General features: G+C 45.0%; 1 protein-coding gene across 1 annotated transcript in view; it reads left to right on the top strand.

The window, feature by feature from the left end:
- Positions 1–4,525: 4,525 nt before the first annotated feature.
- LOC147464417 (uncharacterized) overlaps positions 4,526–21,617 on the top strand; it is a 57,327-nt gene continuing 40,235 nt past the window's right edge. The window contains exons 1-2 of the mRNA XM_086514813.1: positions 4,526–4,820; positions 4,896–4,982. Coding sequence (XP_086370939.1) covers positions 4,608–4,820; positions 4,896–4,982 — 300 coding nt within the window. The 5' untranslated portion in view covers positions 4,526–4,607. The remainder of the gene's footprint in view (positions 4,821–4,895; positions 4,983–21,617) is intronic.

Below are 21,617 nucleotides of genomic sequence, written 5' to 3' on the forward strand. Positions count from 1 at the left end.
GGAGAGCAAGAGGAGGCGCTCACAATGTACAAGAACTTGGACTTGATGATAAGCTTAATATTAATTACAAGACTTAATACTTTATTAAGAGAGCTAGATACAAGACTTGGATTACATGACTTGAGTACAAGACAAGGCTTGATTGCAAGGACAAGACTTGAACATAAGAACTAGCAGAGGGATTTCCTCATAGGAGGCTCACAATTGGGGTTGGCAAGACTTGTGGCCCAAGACCCCTATTTATACTAGTGCTTGAGGAGGTTACTTGAGGAGGTTAGGACTTTCTAGGTTCTTCTTGAGGAGGTTAGAATCTTTTAGAACCTTCGATCCTTCTAGTTCTTCTAGAACCTTCTGGATCCTTCTTCAACTTTCTAGAGCTTTCCAGAAACTTTTAGTTTCTTATGGAATCTTCTCCAAGCTTTTAGAAACTTCTTGATCCTTCTAGTTCTTCTAGAACCTTCTAGATCCTTCTTCACCTTTCTAGAGGTTTCCAGAAACTTCGAGATTCTTCCAGAATCTTCTCCATGCTTCTAGAAACTTCTAGAATCTCCTTGATACTTTAGAACCTTCTAGAATGTTCTAGATCCTTCTAGATTCTTCTAGAGCCTTCTAGCGATGATGTAGGCGATGACACATGCGATGATGCAGGCAGCGACTGACTCTCAAGCATCCATGACATTACCCCCTCCTCTACCGACGAGTTCCATGAGGATCAGTGGTGTTCCTTGACTGGGGCTTCCATGGATGCTGTTGATGGAACTCTTGGACTTTGAGAGATGCATGCTGAAGATTGTGTGTTGGTTCCAAGGTTCGTTCACTAACATCATAGCCTTTCCAATGCACCAAGTACTGTAACCTGCCACACGAAACTCGAGAATCTAGGACTTTCTTGACCTCATATTCGTCATGTCCTTGAATCTCAACCGGAGGAGGTGGTTGTAGGGCTCTTCCTGGGATCTTAGATGTGTGACAAGGTTCTAGGACTAAGACATGAAAGACAGGATGGATTTTCATGGATGAGGGAAATCGGAGTCGGTAGGTGACTGGATTGACTTAACGGATAATTTAAACGGGCCAAGACTTCAATAATCAAGCTTTTGACAGGGACGAGATGAACGCGGATCATGCCGGAGGAGCCACACTTTATCCCCTTCTTTGTATTTTGGATACTGCATGTGATGGAGATCTGCACTTTCCTTACACTTGGATTGAGCTTCTTTGATATGAATTGTAAGTTCTTTGTGAATTGCAGATAATTGTTGTGTAAGATGAATAGTAGCTAGATTCTTGACTTGTTGGTGTTTGTGGATATCCTGTTTGGGATGTTGACCATAATTAGCAAAGAATGGAGTGTGACGGGTGGAGGCATGAAAATTGTATTGTAGGAGAATTTTGCTAGCGGTAGGAGCTCGACCCAATTTTCTTGGTGATAATTGATTGTACAACGGAGATATTGTTCCAAAACTTTATTCACTCTCTCTGTTTGCCCATCACTTTGTGAGTGATTGGCTGAGAAGAGGTTGATTTGTACTCCGAGTAGCTTGAATAAGCTTTTCCAAAAGCTTGATAGCAATTCTGTTCCTTGATTTGAAACAATGTCACCTGGAAGTCCACGATAGCGGTAAATATCCTCAAAGAAAAGCTTCTCCATTTCTTTTCGAATGAATGAAGAAGGGTGATAGCCTTGACGTAGCTTGCTAAGCTTGGTTTTAACAACTACTTCTGCAAAGCATGTTGAGAGAAGCGTGTCGATGAGATTAATTTTGAGAAGCACCATCCGAATAAACCTTTGGTTGCATGCATATAAACATCTCTGCTTGTTGGAAGAAGCCTCTAAATTTCGATCCTATCCCATCATAGTTTTCAGGTAAGTTGTCCTTGGTCTCCTTCCTTTGTTGTGGTGAACTAGTTGAAACCACGAGAAGATTTTTGAACGTATTGGCTTCTTGGACTGGTGATTGAGGCTCTTGTACTATTGGACTTGGAAAGTGTGGTTTCTCTACTTAACCCCTTGGACTAGCCAAAATCATGGGTTGATTTTGGAATATAGTGGCTTTATGGAGTTCTTGCGCTGGGGGTTGAAGCTCTTGGGAATGGGATGGGGGTTGAAGCTCTTGCACCACTAGACTTGGCAAGTGTGATTGCTCTTTTTTCTGTTGTGCATGTAGCTCCTCCATTTGTTGTTGCACCTTTTGCAAGGTGGATGCAATGCTTTCCAAAATACATTGTTGCATGGCTAGGTAAGCCATGATGGCAGTCTTGCCAAGCTGTTATGAGTGCGTATAGAGCTAGAGGAGAGCAAGAGGAGGCGCTCACAATGTACAAGAACTTGGACTTGATGTTAAGCTTAATATTAATTACGAGACTTAATACTTTATTAAGAGAGCTAGATACAAGACTTGGATTACATGACTTGAGTACAAGACAAGGCTTGATTGCAAGGACAACACTTGAACATAAGAACTAGCAGAGGGATTTCCTCATAGGATCCTCACAACTGGGGTTGGAAAGACTGAGGGGCTTGTGGCTCAAGACCCCTATTTATACTAGAGCTTGAGGAGGTTAGGACTTTCTAGGTTCTTCTTGAGGAGGTTAGAATCTTCTAGAACCTTCTTGATCCTTCTAGTTCTTCTAGAACCTTCTGGATCCTTCTTCAACTTTCTAGAGCTTTCCAGAAACTTCGAGATTCTTTCGGAATCTTCTCCATGCTTCTAGAAACTTCTAGAATCTCCTTGATACTTTAGAACCTTCTAGATCCTTCTAGATTCTTCTCGAGCCTTCTAGAGATGATGTAGGCAATGACACAGGTGATGATGCAGGCAGCGACTGACTCTCAAGCATCCATGACACATTGGGCCTAAATTGATAAGAGAGGCACAATATTTGCACATTGGGCCTAGATTTCCCAATAGGCATTTGGCGCTCAAACATCAAGCACCAAGCATTTTCCTTTCAACATGCAAAGCTCATGGAAAAGCATCCAATATCAATTCCACAACTTGCCTTGAACATAGGTATGCACTTGCTCCCTCGAAATGCAACCATGCTTCAATCTTTCGTCTTCTCATCTTTGCAAATATCCCCCAAGTGCTATATGAAAAATATCAATGCCTCTTAGAGTATAATCTTTTGCCATCCTCATCCTTGAGGACCAGCTTCACCTAAACATAGCCCTAATATAGCTTCATCTTGCCTACTTTCTCATACATTAATTATGGAGAAAAGATGCATGTTCAAACACACAAGATGATAAACCAAAACCATTGTGTGTTGTATCAACCCACTCAATTGGAATTCATTGTCATGACCATCAAGAGTTACCATTATTAAAGATAACAAGTTTGAATGCTACAACAAATGTGACAAATTTGTAATGGTAGAAAATATCAAGTTGAGCTACGATGCAATCAAATTGTGCTTCTCCCAATTCTATAGAGTATTGCAAGTCAGAATATTCTTCCTACACTATGTTTGGGTCTTGTAACTCTAACATATACACTTGAGCTAGGGCTCACTAAATTTTTTTTGAAGCTTACTTTCTCGTGCCACTCAAACTTATGGTTGTCATCCACAAGAGAATTAACCACTATCTATTTTGTTTGTTTGATGAAGGATTGATCATTGAAGGCCTCATTGTGACATAGCCTTCTTGAAACACCTGGAAGGGCTTGTTGTGCAACATGGCCACCGTTGGGAAGAGCTTCAAATTTTTTGTCATGCATGTGAAGGTAGGGTAACTCTCAAAGGAAGGGTTGCAAATTCCAGCATGACCATAGAGGTGTCAATTTGCATATTTCTTCTTGAAGGTGGTGTGTCATTTAGGCACGTGTCACACTAGGATGGGCAGTAGGCGGCCATGCCCAAGCGTCACGCTAGGACGGGTAGTAGGCGGCCATGCCCAAGCGTCATGGGCGCGGCCATCTTCCAAAAGTAGTGCGCGAATGCATCTCAAACATTTCGAACTCTCTTTCTCAAATTGTAACTTGGACGTTCACCATTTGGCTAAAGGAAAATAGAGGGGAAATGCCTCCCGCTCTTTTCGGACGTTACCCGGCAGCCGATGAGTAACGTGGCTGCTAGCATCCTGAAGAGGATTCTCTGAAAAAAAGATGTGCATAATAACAGTAGTAAATGCAGTGTGACACCAACATGGGCCGGCTACCCACGAAACGAAGGCGGTCGGGTGTTCCAGTGTGACATCGTCCTTAGCTTGATATTTACCCATATAATGTATATTTGGCAAAATGGCAGAATGACAGTTCTAAGGCTGGGTTCAGACGGGGCGGCGGAAGAGAGAGAGAAAGGGGCGTGCCTCCTCCATGGCAACATCTCATTGGCTGGCAAAAAGCAAAGGTATTTCCGGACCCACCATTTCATGAGCGACCCTCCCACCCTCGGAAATGAGGTACTTCCACCCGAAAGCTGCACATCTTCAGCCACGTAGGAGATTGGTGCAATTCCAGCCATTGATTTGGTGTTGACCACTCAAACTGCTCACCCTCCCTCCGCTTTGTGTGAATTCTATGGGTGGCGGAACAGGAAAATGCATTGTACTACCGCCGCCCCGTCTGAACCCACCCTAAGAGCTAGCTGATCAGTAGTCGAGCATGGGGACTGCACCGTGTGTTTGCTTGGCCCCGCCGCTCGCGCCATGTTTATCGAGAAGCCCCACTAAGCTCTCTGGTTTCCAGGGCACCTTCCTTGTCGGTTGCTCCTCAGCATCTCTACTCACAAGGAGATCGCTCAATTACTTGCACAATCACAGAAAGGCCTCTGCTCTCTGCATCAGGAGCGACAGCAATGGAAGTGCTGATGAGAAGGTTGTTCTCCACACACACACACACACACACGCACGATTGCTTCATTAATCTTCTCTCTTTTCTCTGTCTTTCCAGCCACCTTTTGGGTACACAAGAAAGGACGTCCTTCTGATTGGTCTTGGATTAACCCTTACTGGAGTGGGCCTTAAGTATGGGCTTGAGGTAGTTTTTGTTATTTGTTGCTTAAGTGCTTTTTGGATTGCTTTGCTATTGGGTTTGACAGTGCATCCAATGTGCTAGATAATTAGCCATCTTGCCTGATTAACGTGTGTTTTCGACCCCAAAGATTTCCTTTTTTAGCCAAGAGATATGTAACACTTGAAGGTCAGCATTTTACTATCTTGAAGAACTTCTTTGGTTGATCACTAGTTGCAAAGTGCAACAGAAGGAATCTACAAACTTAAACTTCTTGTAAACTTTCCTGTAGCTACTTATCGTGGACCTTGAGGTCTGTCCTAGTCCCTTGAGCTGCTTCAACCTTGATTTGCAGACACTCCAAGAACATATGTTCAATTCCACACCTTTCGCATTTTCCTTCAACAAGCCTACTAAAGGGGCATTCCAAAAACACATGTTTAATGTCACAATGTCCACACTTTGGAATCTCCTTAGAATTTCTTGCTCCTCAAAGATCTTTTGTTGATGATGTAGTATGGTTTTGAGCTTGCGGGCTTTTATATTGAGGCTATTGAGAAGATTGTGGCTCTAATCTAGTGACTCCTTTGTAGATGTGGGCAATTTTTAAGATGCTGTTACCATCCACAATACTTACATCCCAATCTTTGTGTGAAATCCCCGCCCATTAGTGTTTATGTTTCTTAGGCATGTAGTTTAGGTCACCTTTGAGGAATTTGCTGAGAGATGATACATCGCTAACCGTGTAGCTCCCCCCTTCCTAGAAGGACCTTAGGATCACTTTGTGAACGTTCCATGTAAGTACGCTTACCGATTCCAAAGCGGCTGCCAAGCTTGAACTCACACAGAGAGAGAGAGAGAGAGAGAGAGAGAGAGAGAGAGAGAGAGAGAGAGAGAGAGAGAGAGAGAGAGAGAGAGAGAGAGAGAGAGAGAGAGAGAGAGAGAGAGAGAGTCTCAGTTGATTCAGGATGCTTGGACACGCACTAGTTCTACTGACCTCACATCCCATCTTGTTACATGCATCATTGCGTCTTTCGAGGCTCGTACATAGATAGCTGCAGAGAGGGGACGATCCTTGTTCCTCAGTAAGCGAAAGTTACGGGAACGTTTGAGTTGCATACGCCGCCAACTATGGGAGTTTCCAGGAGATGAGTTCCTGGGAGAGCTCGAGGTTGACACTAGAGAGACAATCACATTCAGATTGAGAAATCCGAATTCGCCTCTCATGCTTCAGTCTCAACATGGATATCCAAAGCGGATAGGATGAATAAGGATTTCTTTGCACACTTCATATTGTTTTGAGCATTGTTTATTGTTGATCAGCTTATTGATGATATGTCAGGTGTAGCAAAAGTGTTTAAGGATTTAGCTTGGATTAAATATTCCACACAAACACAAGGCTACTTTACTTCACTTGAAAAAAGAATCTAAACTAAACGCAATGAATGAGAGAGACACATAGAGAGACAACATGGCATTTCGGGTCCCAACCATCCTCAAGGGGCCCCTTGCTCTGTTGCCAGAGCAAGTACTTGCTTTATTACTTGCACAATACTGATACAATGATTCTTAATGTTGAGATGCTAATGGGTACTTGATGCAGATGCTTGGTAATGCTGAGAAACTGAAGGGTACCGCGGAAGATACTGAGAGGTACTGCTAAGTATGCTTCGTACCTGAGAGGTTAAGTGCTAGGTATTGTGGGTACTTGGTACTGTGGGGTACTTTGAGTATGGAAGGTACTTGGTACTGTGGGTACTTTGAATATTGAAGGTACTTGGGTGCTAAGGACATGGAGGTCGTGAAGATCCTACGCTAAGCTAGGCAGGAGCCAAGCCAAAACACAAGGGGTGCTAGATGCTGGGGTATTGCGTCGACGACGACGAGGGGTACTTGTGCTGCGGTGTTGCTGAGGTTCTAATGGAGACTGCTGGAGATGCTTGGTGCTGCGAGGAGGAGGAGGAGGACGAGGCTGGGGGTTGATATGCTATCGCCGAGGACAACGATGGCTGAAAACTGAAAACGCTGATGGTTTAAGGCTGAAAACTGAAAAACGCTGATGGAGTTGCGGCGAAGACGGCGATTGCGACAAGGCTAGGGATGTATGCTGAAAAAGCTGAGGCTCTGGATGCCAAAACGCTGAGGGGCTGAGATCCAATACCGTTGGGTACTACTGAGATGAGGCGCATCTGTGGGTCTTGCTTCTTCCTCTGCCTCTTCTGCCTTCTATTGGCACCCAAAGGGCTTCTTTAATAGGTCTTTTAGCCATTTTTCCTACTTGCTTTTAATAAATGTCATGTCAAAAGTCACTTATTAATAAATGACTTAAGTGACTGCTCATATGCCTTTATGCTGAAATGTTGTACTGTGCAAGAGAGCGTATGCAACTATGACTTGCCTAATTGTGACTAGGTCCTAAGCTAAGACCGACATTGGTCTGTAGCATAAGCATGTCCATGTGGCGCAAGTGAAGTGTGCACGTGACATGATATGTCCAGAGAAAAGGTTCGGTCTCATGTGTAGCCAGTGGTTACAGAGGTTATGTGTTACTAGCTCTCTGTGACGTAAGGTGTCGCATATTTGATACCACTTTTCCTATACAGTAATGTCACAATGGAAAAGGTAGACCCACAATGTACTTCTAAATCTATTCTGCAAAAGTATGTCAAAAGGTGGAAATTGGCAGGCAGGCATCCCAAAATCTTTGGTTGCAAAGTTGAAGAGCATTCGAAGGGTACATCGTGAAATCAAACCATGTTGCAGTTATATCTACTTTGAACGTCTCATAAAAAAAGCTTGGGTAGAAAGCAAACTTGAAGTCATGCCAGGTCTTTGGACTGTGTGGTTTGTTGGTTAGGGTAGCCCACAATGTCAAATCACTATCTTTGAGAAAAGAAGTGACTCGTAGCAACTTGGGTTCTGCTATAAAATTCCCGTTACTGAACTGGACGTCAAACTATTGTAAAAACTTGAGAGCATTGTGGGAATCTTAGATGCCTGAGAAGGTGAAAAATTTAACTGTAGCATCGCCATCCTTGAAAGGTTTTGGACCTGATTGTGCCATCGGAGGTGCTGAGTAATAATAATAATGGTGATGGTGCCCATCCGCTACATAAGTGGGTGCAGTTGTTGGTGGGGGAAGGGTGCAGTAGGGATTTGTAGTGGTACTTTGGAAACCACACGTGGTCGCTCTCGTGAAGCCATGTTCTTGAAAATGCCTCCCAGAAACTGAGAGACATCTTTGGAGTTCTATTGTGAAAAAGTAGTTGGGTAATTTCGGGGAGGATCAGAGGAGGAAATCTGGGAAGGATGGGGTGGCATAACGGGGTTAGCAGGGGGATTCAAGGTGCTCAAATAACTATGCAAAGCTTCCAAATCAATCCTGCCATCCGTCGGCCTTTGTCTTTGTTGTTTTGCTAAATATACTAATTGTTGTACTACATGGGCATGCGTCTCGTCAGGGAGCCTCTTGGTGGATTCCTTCCTTCAAGAGTGTGATCTCCTAGTGCTCTGTCAATGACTTTGACTTGTTGAGACAGATGGGACTTTATATAGGTGAACTATGCTTTGATGTCTACAATGATCAAGGACAGAGATCCTCTGACAGTTGAGGAGGCGCTTTCACAACCGGAGTGGAAGTTGGCCATGCAGAAAGAACTTGATTCCATCAAGAACAACAACACTTGGGAGTTGGTTCTGTGGCTTGCCAAGCGGAAAGTGATTTATATCAAATGGGTCTACATGACCAAGTACGAATCTAGTGGTTCTTTGGACAAGCACAAGGCAAGGCTAGTTGCTAAGGGCTTCTCTCAGAAAACTGGTGTGGACTATGACAAGACCTTTGCACTGACTGCAAGGATGGTGACCATTCAAATAATTTTTTCCTTTGTTGCCTTTTTTCGGGTGGCCGGTTTTGTTAGATGGATGTTGTTTCTGTCACGTGCACATCTAACCCTATGTGTTTGTGGACAAGCTACTTCATGAAAAGGGTTCAGTTCAGTTCAGTCAGCCTAGATTAGGAGCGTTCTGGCACTTTTGTGAGACTGTTCGCAAACCGTGCATGTCCAGGCACTTAGAGTAGATGCATATCCTCTGGTTGCACACAACATGATCATCAGATTACCATTAGAACCCATCAAGAGCATTTTTACAGTGCACATACCTATTTTCTCTATTTTAGCCATTTTTCAATTATTATTTTCAAGTGACTTTTGCTGGGAAACTGGGTAGGGCAATTTGGCCAAGTGAGTATATTAGTAAACCTAGCGCTAGCACTTCCTGGCAGAAGAGGCAGCAGGGACCAAATATCAAGCAGTGCACCTTCTCAGCAAGAGAACCCCCCCCCCCCCCCCCTCCTTCCCCCGCGGCAAAACCTAGTGTTTTCAGCCAAGACAAAGCCCAACGTTTTCAGCATTGCAGATCAGCCAGCATTTTGCATTTGTAGATTCCCTAGCGACAGTAGACTCAGCAGATACCTAGCGTTTCTGCATGAGACCCCCAATCAGACCTAGCGTTTTTGGAGCAGCAAATCAGCTCAGCGTTTTGCAGTTCCCTTGCGACAGAACCCCCAGAAGCATCAACGTTTTCAGTTTGTAGTAGTCAGATCCCGCAGTAGAAGTCCTTAACCTTGCAGATCTCACCTTCCCGCAGCAGATCCTCGGTGCACGGTCGTGTTTGCAGATTCAGCCCAGGAAACGTAGATGCCGAAATCTGCGTTTTCAATGTGTCGTCGTCGCATCGTTGTCATCGCCGTCGTCATTGACATAGAGGCAGAATTCAGCAGATAAAGATTTGCAGATTTCAGCCATTAGCGTTTTCAGATTTCAGCCCGTCTTGTCGTCATCCTCATTGTCGTGGACATCGTCGGCAAGTCCATTGCATTGTAGAGATTTGTGCAATCAATAGTAGACCGCTCTCGCCATAGAGAGTGGGGCCTTTGGAGAAGGGTTTGACAACATTCTGGTGTCGTATTCTTCTCTCTCCATCTCTCAATTTCAGTACCTTCATTCAGAGTGTTCACTATGTTTGTGTTCATTGCACTCTCTCACTAAAGGAACGGAAGGCTCTCCCTTCTGTAAGTAAAAGGAACCCTTGAGCTCAGTTCGGAGCACTCATCTTGAGCAAAGTTCAACATTCACATCCGCTGCATAAAGATTTGCAGATTTCAGCCATTAGCTTTTTCAGATTTCAGCCCATCTCGTCGTCGTCCTCATCGTCGTCGACAAGTCCATTGCATTGTAGAGATTTGTGCAATCAATAGTAGACCGCTCTCGCCATAGAGAGTGGGGCCTTTGGAGGAGGGTTTGACAACATTTTGGTGTCGAATTCTTCTCTCTCTATCTCTCAGTTTTAGCACCTTCATTCAGAGTGTTCACCACTTTGTTTGTGTTCATTGCACTCTCTCACTAAAGGAACGGAAGGCTCTCCCTTCCGAGAGCTTTCCAAAATCTCATAGCAGAGGAAAAATCCTCTTAGTATTCATAGAGTAGCTTTCACACTCTCTCAGTCAGAAGCAGAAAAGAAAGAATAGAGAACGGGCTTATGCTGCGTTCTTGTGCTTGTAAAGATTCTCACTTAGTAATAAAGATAATCTCTTTATGCGGGGGACCAACCCATCTTCAGGTACCCAATGAAGTGTCAAGCTTTCTCTCTCTCTCTCTCTCTCTCTCTCTCTTCAATTCTCTTGAGTATTTGAAGTATAATTGAAAGTCAGTTTACGCTTCCGTATTTTTGTGACAAACCGTCAGCTGTCTGATCACTGGCCTCTGTCAAGGAACCACGGTCCACCAGCCTATGTGTCGTGGGTACGTGTGCTGGGCATGATCAGCCTTGGAAGGCTGCGCATGCGTTGTGGGTTGAGATCTCCTGCGAGGACAGGCCTTTGCTAAGTAGCCCATCTGCCTGCAAATGAAGCATTGGTTCAGGAGTCCCGAATACTCCACCCTCTTAGATGCGTACTAAAGGCACACTGACAGCCTTAGTTGCAATTGAAGCTGCTCTTCGTGGGGTCTCCAAGACTGTTCCTATCTCAGAACCAATCCTGGAAAGAAGCGGTAGGTACTCCCTCTGCAAGCCAGGGAAGCAGACCGAAATAAGCAAGTTTGCCTCCTCGACAAGAACATCCGCCAGGCCATGGCGTCACTATCGGAAATGAGCTTTGACCGCTCGGATGGCCAACGGTCTCATTGAGATGACCCTGGTAGCCATCTCGGGAGTCTCAAACTCTATCTGATAGTATCCTTGCGTGAGAAGCTGGATGTCAATGATCTTTCCCACCTCTTCTAAAAGGCGGGCCTGTAGAAGGTCACGTACCTCTCCACGATTGGGACGATTGCCGATAATCTTGCAGATGACAGAGGTGGCCTGAAGGCGCTCCTCCTCTGTTGCAAGGCTCGCTTGCTTTGCTGGCGACAGAGCAAGTCGGATGGGCTCGGTGGGGTTGGGCGCAGGGGCTTCAACAGAGTCCCTTTGTGTCGGAGCACGAGCTTCCATCTGTGTTTGCTTGTTAGGTGCAACGGAATGAATGTTGAACTTTGCTCAAGATGAGTGCTCTGAACTATGCTCAAGGGTTCCTTTTACTTACGGAAGGGAGAGCCTTCCGTTCCTTTAGTGAGAGAGTGCAATGGACACAAACAAAATGGTGAACACTGTGAATGAAGGTGCATGAGACTGAGAGATAGAGAGAGAAGAGAATACGACACCAGAGATGTTGTCAAAACCCTCCTCCGAAGGCCCCACTCTCTATGGCGAGAGCGGTCTACTTATGATTGCACAAATCTCTACAATGCTTGGACTTGCTGACGATGTCGACGACGATGAGGAGGACGACGAGACGGGTTGCAATCTGAAAATGCTAGGGCTGAAATCTGCAAATCTTTATCTGCTGAATTATGACTCTATGTCGGTGACGATGTCGATGGCGACGATGCGATGACGATGCGCTGAAAACGCAGATGCTGAAATCTGCGTTTTCCGGGCGGAATCTGCAAACTTCGCGGGATCTGACCGTGTGGCGAGGATCTGCTGCGGGAAGGTGAGATCTGCGAGGTTCGGGGGTTCTAGTGCGGGTACTGACTGCTGAAAACTGAAAACGCTGAGTCTAGGGCTGATTCCGTCGCGGAGATCTGCAAAAACGCTGAGGTTGATCTGCAACCCAAAAACGCTAGGGCTGAAAATCTTCCTGCGGTGGGAATCTGCTAACGCTGGGGCTGATCTGTTGTGGTTCTGTCGCCAGGCTGATGCAGATGCAAAAACGTTGGGGCTGATTTGAGTTCGTCCAAAAACGCTAGCCCATTTGCTGTGGAGCAAAAACTCTAGGGATCTTGGGGTCCTGCTGAGAAGTTGCCTGTGAGCAATGCTCCTGCTGCCTTTTCTGCCAGAAAGCGCTAGCGCTAGGTTTCTATATAAAAACTTATGGAATTTGCCTTACTTAGTTTTCAACAAAAGTCACTTAAAAATAATAAGTGAAAAATATCAAAAATAGGGAAAATATGTCTATGCATTGTAAAAATGCTTTTGATGGGTTCTGATGGAAATCTGATGATCATGCTATGTGCAACCAAAGGATATGTATCTAATCTAAGTGTCTGGACATGCACGGTCTGCGAACAGAGTCACAAAAGTGCCAGATCACTTCCTATTCTAGATTGACTTGACTGAATTGAACCTTGGTCATGGTGTAGCTTGTCCACGGACACATAGGGTTGGATGTGTCACGTGACATCCCCTCCTTTTCAAAGTGAGATACTGGTACAAAACTGTATGGCGTCGAGGGAGATCGCCAATTGCATCCGGAATCCTGGAAAGGACTCTTCGCCGGCCCACTCTAATGTGTGGTCGTGCGATACTTGAACTTCATAAAGGTCTGCAAAGTCTTCTTCTTTGGGCCGCGCCGAAAGCGACAAAGTTATCTTCAATGCTTCCACTTCGTCTAGAGTCATGCGTCTACCTTCTTCAAGAATCTCCGAGGCTGAAAATTCCTGAAACCACTTCCAACACAAAAACATGAACATACCCGTTCGATGTAAAGTGACTGGAGAAATACTATTCTTTCGAACAAACTGTGCATGTAATGCAGATGAACAAAGTGACGGAGTGCCAAACCGTTCATCAAACACATGCAAACAATGGGGTCGAATCTTGACTTTTTGATATAAATCAATTAATTTGTGCAAATCACAATGGAAATGTCCATGCTTGATGCTCAATCCTTCTTGTACTCTTTCTGATACTGTGTCATGCCAAGGAAGAGACATGGAATGTGAATTCCTTGGGTGCAAACATTTCATCTTTTCATGAGTAATCTGCATACATCCGTGCTCATTCATGAGTGAATCGTGCTCATCGTACAATATGGCATGCCTTTGGAAGGGGATCACATAAAGATGCTGACTAAAATACATGAAACGATCACGAATGAAACATTCGAACAATGCGTACTGACTAATCATTCGAACACATAATACTTCTTGTGGGGGTTCTTGGGACCTAGGCTCGAGAGCCAAGATCGGTTCTTCCTGAGGGGGTTCTTTGGACCTAGGCTCGAGAGTCAAGATCGGTTCTTCGTGATTGATCGAATCTGCAATGAGGTTAGCTTCACTAGAGAAAGTATCAACTAACACATCATCCTTGTGAACAATCACATCATCTTCATGCAAATCATCATGCGTGTGAGAAATCACATCTTGATCTTCATGCAAATCATCATGCTTGTCCTTATCATCCAAATCATCATGCTCATCATTATCATGCAATTCATTATGCTTATCATCATGCAATTCATCATGCTTGTCATTATCATTCAAATCATCATGCTTATCATTGTCATTCAAATCATCATGCTTATCATAATCATGCGAATCATGTGTGTCATGCGTTGGAGAAGAGAGACTGAGAGCGTCTTCTTTTCTTGATTCTGTGCAAACTACGCATGCACAATACAAAAGAGTCGCAAGAACTCTTTCATGTGTTGGTCGCTCTTTTCTTTTCTTGCTTTGTTCTTGCAATCAAATTCTGCTTGTCTTGTTTTGTTCTCACGATCAAATTTGGCTTGTCTTTCCAGGCGTGCTTGCTCGTGCTCTCGCGCTATGGCTTCCATTCTTGCTTCGTATTCACGATCCATTGCTGCCCTTCTCTTTGCGGATTCACGATCTATGGTTGCCATTCTTTCTGCTTTTCTTGCTTTGCATTCTAACTCCCTATCCATCATCCTCTTGTCGAAAGCCTCCATAGGAGTTAGTGCAATCCTTGTCGTAGATGGGGAAGGGGAAAGGTCGGAAAAACCTCCTGGTGGGGAAAATTCTTCTTCGCCTCTCTCATGCTCATCACCTCCAAGCGAAGTATCCATTCCGCTTCGAGTGATGACCGTCCACTGAAGTCGTGGGTTCTTGTGGGGTCTTGTGGTCTTGGGTTCTTAAGTTCACGAGGAACTTGGGTTCTTGAGGGTCTTGCGGGTCTTGAGGTTCTTGAGGTTCTTCTTTAGCTTGCAATCTGTGTTAGAGAAGGATCTTTTCTTCACCCGAGTTTTGCTCTTTTCCGCGGGCGCACCCCTTGGCGGCCTTGCGCTTACACCAAGGTTGCTTTTTCCCACCTCACGTCGATTGGCCGGCCGCTAAGTGCATGGTCCGCTCTGAATGAGTGAAAAGAGAAACAAGGGCAGGTTGGACAAGCCCTTCTTTCTTGGGATTCCTGTCACTCTTCAAAAACACGATTAGGAATCGACACGCCCAAGAGGACTTGGGTAACGTGCGACCTCAACAAGCAAAAAAATTCTTTGGTTCTTGTGGTTCTTTCCTTGAGTGATGCAGAACACTGCCAAAGCTATGATGCCAATGTAAGGTGCAACGGAATGAATGTTGAACTTTGCTCAAGATGAGTGCTCTGAACTGTGCTCAAGGGTTCCTTTTACTTACGGAAGGGAGAGCCTTCCGTTCCTTTAGTGAGAGAGTGCAATGGACACAAACAAAGTGGTGAACACTGTGAATGAAGGTGCATGAGACTGAGAGATAGAGAGAGAAGAGAATTCGACACCAGAGATGTTGTCAAAACCCTCCTCCGAAGGCCCCACTCTCTATGGCGAGAGCGGTCTACTTATGATTGCACAAATCTCTACAATGCTTGGACTTGCCGACGATGTCGACGACGATGAGGAGGACGACGAGATGGGCTGTAATCTGAAAATGCTAGGGCTGAAATCTGCAAATCTTTATCTGCTGAATTATGACTCTATGTCGGTGACGATGTCGATGGCGACGATGCGACGACGCGCTGAAAACGCAGATGCTGAACTCTGCGTTTTCTGGGCTGAATCTGCAAACTTCGTGGGATCTGACCGTCCGGCGAGGATCTGCTGCGGGAAGGTGAGATCTGCGAGGTTCGGGGGTTCTACTGCGTGTACTGACTGCTGAAAACTGAAAACGCTGAGTCTAGGGCTGATTCCGTCGTGAAGATCTGCAAAAACGCTGAGGTTGATCTGCAACCCAAAAACGCTAGGGCTGAAAATCTTCCTGCGGTGGGAATCTGCTAACGCTGGGGCTGATCTGTTGTGGTTCTTGTCGCCAGGCTGATGCAGATGCAAAAACGTTGGGGCTGATCTGCTGTGGTTCTGTCGCCAGGCTGATGCAGATGCAAAAACGTTGGCCGATTTGAGTTCTTGTCCAAAAACGCTAGCCCATTTGCTGTGGAGCAAAAACGCTAGGGATCTTGGGGTCCTGCTGAGAAGTTGCCTGTGAGCAATGCTCCTGCTGCCTCTTCTACCAGAAAGCGCTAGCACTAGGTTTCTATATATATAAACTTATGGAATTTGCCCTACTTAGTTTCCAACAAAAGTCACTTAAAATAATAAGTGAAAAATGTCAAAAATAGGGAAAATTTGTCTATGCACTGTAAAAATGCTCTTGATGGGTTCTGATGGAAATCTGATGATCATGCTGTGTGCAACCAGAGGATATGCATCTAATCTAAGTGTCTGGACATGCTCGGTCTGCGAACAAAGTCACAAAAGTGCCAGATCACTTCCTATTCTAGACTGACTTGACTAAATTGAACCGTGGTCATGCTGTAGCTTGTGACGCATAGGGTTGGATGTGTCCCGTGACACTGCTACTGGTGAAGAAGGCGAGAGTGGGCGTCTTCCTGCTGAAGTGAAACCACGATACGCTTGACGGACGGATGCAAGAGGCAACAAACGGCGAAGAAAAACAGAAAAAGGGGGGGGGGGGGGTGTGTTGTACAAGAGTAAGTAGGGATGGGAAGACGCGGAGGGGGCAGCGAGTGCAAGGGAGAGGAGCAATGGCGATGGCCCAGTAGCAGCGAGTGCGTTTCTGGTTGCTTAAATAGAGTTCAAAAGCATCTGACTGCAAAATAACTAGAAACTTCATTTAGGTTTTTGTTCTAACAACCGAACTTTGAAAATGACTGGCTTGCCCTTTTGCATCAAGGTAATGGTTTGGTTCCGGATGTGGAGAGTCGGATCATTCTTGTCGTGCCAAGGCATGCCCAAGAGAATGGTCAATTGCCCAACTTTATAATGTGGAAATCGGCTTTTCCATGATAATCTTGGATAGTCATTGGAAGAGCACCGATGAGCGGTATCACTTTTTAAGTTTGCCCCATGGCTAGCCTAGCTTGGCTTCAATTTCTCTACCCTCTGCATCATAATCAAAGTGCATCTGCTTCAAGAATTCTGGATGGATGAAATTCTCTGTAGCTTTGGGGTCAAAGAAAATGAGGGCTTTTAAGCCATTGACTTTGCCATATGCTCGACACAATCCATAGATATGAGGGACTAGTCCAATAGTGTGTCTAGCTCTCTTACTGGAGGTGGCCCTTCGGATCTTTTTGTCGTAGAAGGTTGCTCTAAAGACGTCGAGGCCCGCTCAGGACATGTAGTGAATGTATGTCATGTTTGAAAACATCGGCCTTCTTGTAAAAGGGTTTCTCGTTGACGCTGTGTCAGAGGGGGACTTTGAGATTGGGTTCCACCAGACTCCCGAGAATTTGTTCGTTGTTGCTGAGAGTTTTGGTTGGTGGCCGGAGTTGGTTTTGTGGTAAACTCCAACTTTTCCTTCATGAGTTTGTAGCTGACCGTGGCAATGCCCATAAGTTCTTGCATGGTTGAGACTTGCTTGCATAGACAATATTCCTGCAACGGTGATGGTAGTCCAATGGTGTATCGCACGCACTGGTCCTCCAAGGAAATGAAACTTAAAGAAGGACCCGGAAGGTAGACGTCAAGAAACCTTTGGCTATAGTCGTCCATGGTCTCTGTGGCAAGCATTTTCAAGTTGCCCCGTTCTGCCAAGATCCGGACTTCAAAGAGAGGTCATATAACTACGTGCAAATATCTTGAAAGCTTGGCAGGTCCTTGGAGCATGCGGTTGCGTTGCGATGGAACTCCACCACTGCATGGCATTACCTTTAAGAAGTCTCGCTGCTCGAGAAATCTTGGATTCTTTTGTATAGTTCCCCAAAGCAAAGATGTTGTCGAATTGTTGTAAGAACTGCAATGTTTTCTTATGATCTTTCATCCCGGAAAAGGTGAAAAATTTGACAGTCATGCCACCATCGCTGAAATCTTTTGGTTGGTTAGGCGTGTATCCCCGGTACGGATAATAAGGGTATCCATTTGGGCTTCGACCATTGTAGCCTGGTGGCAGTGGTGGTGGGGGCAACGGCGGTCGCACAGGATCATGGTCAGAAGGCTGCGTCATATTCCTGAAGACTCTCCGGTCGCCAGGTGAGGGCTTCAGGTGGATCCCCTAGGGACTCCGGTACAATATCAGGTTGGCTTGGACTTGTCCCCTAAGTTGCTGCATTGGAGTTCGGCGCGGCTCTCTTTGGCAAGCAGAGTTGTAGTGATTTAGCTCGGATCTAGTACTCTGCACAAACACAAGGGACACTTTACTTCACTTGAAAGGACGGACTCAATAAACAACAAGGAACAAGCGTCAAGAAAACACTACCGGTGGTAACAATCTATAAAAGGAAAACGCGGAAAGAGTTCTGCAGTGTACAAGGGATGTCGGGATCGGAACAACAGGCCTACAAAGAGCAAAAGCTAGGGAAAAGAACTCTCTTTGCTGAATGACAATAAAGATGTCTCTATCTCTTCCCCGTCATACTCTGTTGATCATACTACCTTCACTTCTTATAAAGTATATAAACCCTTTTCTAAGAGAACACTTACTTCACATAACACTAAAGAGAAGCCCAAGTTCAAAAAGGACAATTGCAAGTGTCACCACAACATGTGAGTTTTCAAATTTGGTGACAACGATGTTAAGTCTGTTGACAGTTACACAAGACGGAGAGATATCTCCAAGGCACTGTCTTTTATGAGACAATTTGAAATTGCTTTTGTAAATGGAAACTTCACCGAAAATTCCAAGTTGCGTCATGTTGGGGTGTATCTCAAGGAGACAACAAGCAACTCCAATAGAGGGGGAGGGCTCTATGGCAGCTGAGCTGCAATTTTTTTTTTTGGGGGGGGGGGGGTGTTGCGGGTTGGACTAATGGGAGAGAGAAAAATGGCGGGCTAAGCAGGTGGGAGATATAGCGTGGACTGGCTGGTGGTGGGTTGTGGGCTGATATATATATATATATATATATATATATATATATATATATAGAGAGAGAGAGAGAGAGAGAGAGAGAGAGAGAGAGAGAGAGAGAGATGTGACACATCTAACCCTATGTGTACGTGGACAAGCTACAGCACAACAAGGGTTCAGTCAGTCCAATCAGTCTAGATTTAGAAGTGATCTTGCACTTTTGTGAGTCTGTTCGCAGACCATGCATGTCCAGACACTTAGTGTAGATGCATATACTCTGGTTGCACACAACATGATCATAAGCATTCCTATCAGAATCCTTTAGGGGAATTTTCCAGTGCATTTAGCCTATTTTCCCTATTTTTGACATTTTTCACTTATTATTTTTAAGTGACTTTTGTTGGAAAGTAGGTAGGGCAAATTGAGTAAGTTTGTATATAAGCAAACCTAGACTAGCACTAATGGGCAGAAGAGGCAGCAGGAGCCCACGCTCAACAGGCACCTTCTCAGCAGGACCCCTCAGAGACCTAGCGTTTGCAAGAGACGTCAACACACTAGCGTTTTTGGGATCAAGACTAGCCTAGCGTTTTTGTTCAACAGATCAGCCTCGGCTACCCCAAGACAGCAAGAGCCTTAGCGTTTTTGCAGTAGAACATCAGATCAACCTAGCATTTTGCATTTTGTAGAACAACCGGCGACAGTAGCAGAATTTCAGCCCTAGCGTTTTTGGTTTGTAGCACAACCTCAGCGTTTCTGCAGTTCATCGCGATGGAACCTTAAGAACCATGAGCGTTTTCAGTTTTCAGCCCTTAGACACCGCAGATCAAGTCTCGAACCTCACAGACCTCGCCTTCCCGCAGCAGTTCCTCGCCGCACGGTCAATTTCCGCAAGGTTTATAGTTTCAGCCCGGAAAACACAGATTTCAGCATCTGCGTTTTCAGCGCGTCGTCGTCGCATCGTCGCCATCTACATCGTCATCGACATAGAGTCAGAATTCAGCAGATAGAAGATTTGCAGATTTCAGCCGTTAGAGTTTTCAGATTCCAGCCCATCTCGTCGTCGTCCTCATCGTCGTCGACATCGTCGGCAAGTCCAAGCATTGTAGAGATTTGTGCAATCATAAAAAGACCGCTCTCGCCATAGAGAGTGGGGCCTTCGCAGGAGGGTTTTACAACGTCTCTGGTGTCATATTTCTCTTCTCTCTCTATCTCTCATTCTCATGCACTTCCATTCATAGTGTCCATTCACTTTGTTTGTGTCCATTGCACTCTCTCGCTAAAGGAACGGAAGGCTCTTCCTTCCGTAAGTAAAAGGAACCCTTGAGCACATTTCGGAGCACTCATCTCGAGCAAAGTTCCAATATTCATTCCGCTGCACCTTACATTGGTATCAGAGCTTTGGCAGTGTTTTGAATCACTCAAGGAAAGAACCACAGAAATTTTTTTGCTTGTTTTGCGATCGCACGAACCCAAGTTCACTTGAGCATGTCGATTTCTAATCTTGTTTTTGAAGAGTGACAGGAAACTTAAGAAAGAAGGGCTTGTCCAGCTTCCCCTTGTGCCTCTTTTCACTCATTGAGAGCGGACTGTGCACTTAGCGGCCGGCCAATCGACGTGAGGTGGGAAAATCAACCTTGGTGTGAGCGCAAGGCCGCCAAGGGGTGTGTCCACGGAAAGGAGCAGAACTCAGGTGAAGAGAAGATCCTTCTCTAACATAGATTGCAAGCGAAAGAAGAACCTCAAGAACCTCAAGACCCGCAAGAACTCCAGAACCCCAAGAACCAAGACTCCCAAGAACTCAAGTTCCTCGTGAACTTAAGAACCCAAGATCACAAGAACCCACAAGAACCCTCGACTTCAGGGATGGTCATCACTCGAAGCGGAATGGATATTTCGCTTGGAGGTGATGAGCATAAGATAGGCGAAGAAGAATTTTCCCCACTAGGAGGTTTTTTCGACCCTCCCCCTATCTACGCCAAGGATTACACTAGATTCTATGGAAGCTTGGTGCAAGACGATGCTGGACATGATGACAACGTGGCACGAAGCAAGAATGGCAACCATGGAGCGTGAGCGAGAGCAATTACGCTTGGAGGCCAAAGAATTTGATTGCTAGTACATAGAAAGAAAAACAGATTTGGATCGCAAGCACGTTGTTCATTCTTCCTCTCTCATTTCTAATGTGCAGGCGAAGATTGAAGAGATTCGGGAAAAGGAGACTTTCTTAGTCTCTTCTTCTCCCAAGCAAGACACACATGATTTGCATGATGATGATTTGAATGACAATGATAAGCAAGGTGATTTGATTGACAATGATAAGCATGATGATTTAGATGATAAGGACAAATATGATGATTTGCATGATCAAGCTGTGATTTCTCACAAGCATGATGAGTTGCATGAAGAAGATGTGATTGTTTACAAAAAGGATGATGTGTTAGTTGCTACTTTCTCTAGTGAAGCTAACCTCATTGCAGATTCGATCCATCACGAAGAACCGATCTTGGCTCTCGAGTCAAGGTTCAAAGAACCCACACAGGAAGATTCGACCAATCAAGAAGAACCTATCTTGGCTCTTGAGCCTAGGTCCAAAGAACCCTCACAGGAAGTATTATGTGTTCGCAAGATTCATACGCACGCATTGTTCGAATGTTTCATTCGTGATCGTTTCTGTATTTTAGTCAGTGTCTTTTTGTGATCCCTTTTCCTAGGCATGACATATTGTACGTTGAGCACGTTTCACTCTTGAATGAGCACGAATGTATGTGGATTATTCATGAAAAGCTGAAAAGTATGTATGTCAGGAAGTCACATTCCATGTCTCTTCCTTGGCATGACACATTCGTAGAACGAGCACATGAAAGTATGAGCACCAAGCATGGGCATTTCCGTTGTGAATTGCCACAGTTGATTGATTTAGATCAGAAAGACAAGATTTGATCTCATTGTTTGCGTGTGTGTGGTGAACGGTTTGGCACTCTGTCTATCTGTTCATCTACATTGCATGCACAGTCTTTTAGGAAGACTAGATTTTTTCCAGTCACTTTACATGGAATGGGTATGTTAATGTTTTTGTGTTGGAAGTGGTTTCATGAATTTTCAGCCATGGAGA

The sequence above is a fragment of the Adiantum capillus-veneris genome, chromosome 1 (assembly GCF_014529385.1).
Source record: "Adiantum capillus-veneris isolate H3 chromosome 1, ASM1452938v2, whole genome shotgun sequence".
NCBI lineage: Eukaryota > Viridiplantae > Streptophyta > Polypodiopsida > Polypodiales > Pteridaceae > Adiantum > Adiantum capillus-veneris.